This window comes from Petaurus breviceps, unplaced genomic scaffold (genome assembly GCF_028583685.1).
Source record: "Petaurus breviceps papuanus isolate PSGF00001 unplaced genomic scaffold, PetGlider_PUasm1.0 186, whole genome shotgun sequence".
NCBI classification, from domain to species: Eukaryota; Metazoa; Chordata; class Mammalia; order Diprotodontia; family Petauridae; genus Petaurus; species Petaurus breviceps.
This window is the reverse complement of record NW_027185798.1, coordinates 35,763,842-35,765,152: the sequence shown is the minus strand read 5'-3', so window position 1 is coordinate 35,765,152 and position 1,311 is coordinate 35,763,842. Positions and strand designations below refer to the sequence as shown.

General features: G+C 42.9%; 1 protein-coding gene across 2 annotated transcripts in view; it reads left to right on the top strand.

Annotated features, from left to right (window-relative positions):
• HAO2 (hydroxyacid oxidase 2) overlaps nucleotides 1–1,054 on the top strand; it is a 22,180-nt gene extending 21,126 nt beyond the window's left edge. Inside the window, exon 8 of one of the 2 annotated variants that reach the window (XM_069090213.1) lies at nucleotides 832–1,054. In XM_069090213.1, coding sequence (XP_068946314.1) covers nucleotides 832–902 — 71 coding nt within the window. In that variant the 3' untranslated portion in view covers nucleotides 903–1,054. Of the gene's footprint in view, nucleotides 1–522 lie in introns of both variants that reach the window. The other variant, XM_069090215.1, reaches the window with a different exon arrangement.
• The last annotated feature ends 257 nt before the right edge of the window (nucleotides 1,055–1,311 follow it).

Sequence of the window (1,311 nt, the reverse complement as noted above, 5' to 3'; positions counted from 1 at the left end):
GATTGGATTGGATTGGATTGGATTGGATTGGATTGGATTGGATTGGAGAGGCAGTGGAACAGAAGTGTTCAAGTCCTGGTGCGATGCAAGTTGCCCAATGGAGATTTTTTGAAGATTACCTGAAAGAATGCAGAATTGCTTGTAATTCTCACAGCAGCATTTTCCATTTAAATTAATGTTTCAGGGGTGGCCAGGTAGCACAGAGAGTAAGAGCACCGGCCCCAGTGTCGGGATGACCTGGGATCAAATCCGGGCTCAGACACTTAGCACCCACCCAGAAACATCTGGCCGTGTAACCTTGAGCAAGTTACTTAACCCCAATTGCTTTTTAAAAAAATAATTAATTAATGTTTCAAAAGTACTTGAAAGAGCTTGCCCTTTCAAATAGATTAGGCATTCCCTATTAATTGGCTAGAATGGTACACAAGCCAACCTAAGTCTTCTTCCATATGAATTAGCATAGGCTCCTGATTAACTCATTAAAGAAGTCCAGATGAATGTGACTGTGCTTTGTCATTTTAGGTTGCCGATCAGTTTCAGAGATCAGCCAGGACTTGGTCCAATTCTCCAGGCTATAAGAGGAGATCTGAGGGCTGGATGCATCAAGCGACCATATGGACCCTCCTTTCTCAAGCCATGCACCTGCATACAGACACACACACACGCATACATGCGCGTGCACATACACACACACTCATCCCTTGATACCTAGCTAAAGGAAACCACTCAACAGGCCATTTTAGGAGCAAGAACACCAAGATCAATGAGAACTGAAATTCTGATGCTATCCTGTTATCAATACAACTGATTGGTTTCCTCCTTCCTTTTCAGAGAGGCTGACTTCCTCCCTCATCTCCTTGGTTCTGCTGGCATATTGTGTGCCCAGAGACCAAACTGGGTAACTTGAGCATCCCAATAAGAATGAAGATATTTGCAACATTAAACAATGTAGTACTCACTTTGGAAAGGGGAGAGAGGGATAGCAGCATTCATCAGTGGCCATAGGGCCCCCAAATCCTAAAGATCCAATCATTAAAAAGAAAATTCTTTCAAAGTGTGGAGCCTATTCCTCTTTCTGACTATCAAAAAAACTGAAGGCAGGTTTCCAAGTGTCTCTGCAGAAGACTTTCACTGACTCACACATCACAGTTTGTCTCTTTCCAGGACTTAATTCACTGTCTAGAGGTAGTCCATACCCAAAATCATGATTTCTATCATGTTTTCATAGAGCACAGCACCTTCTCTGATCTGGGCACACCATGCTGTGCCGGTGTATCCCCATATCACAAATCAATTCCAAAGTTTTTTTTA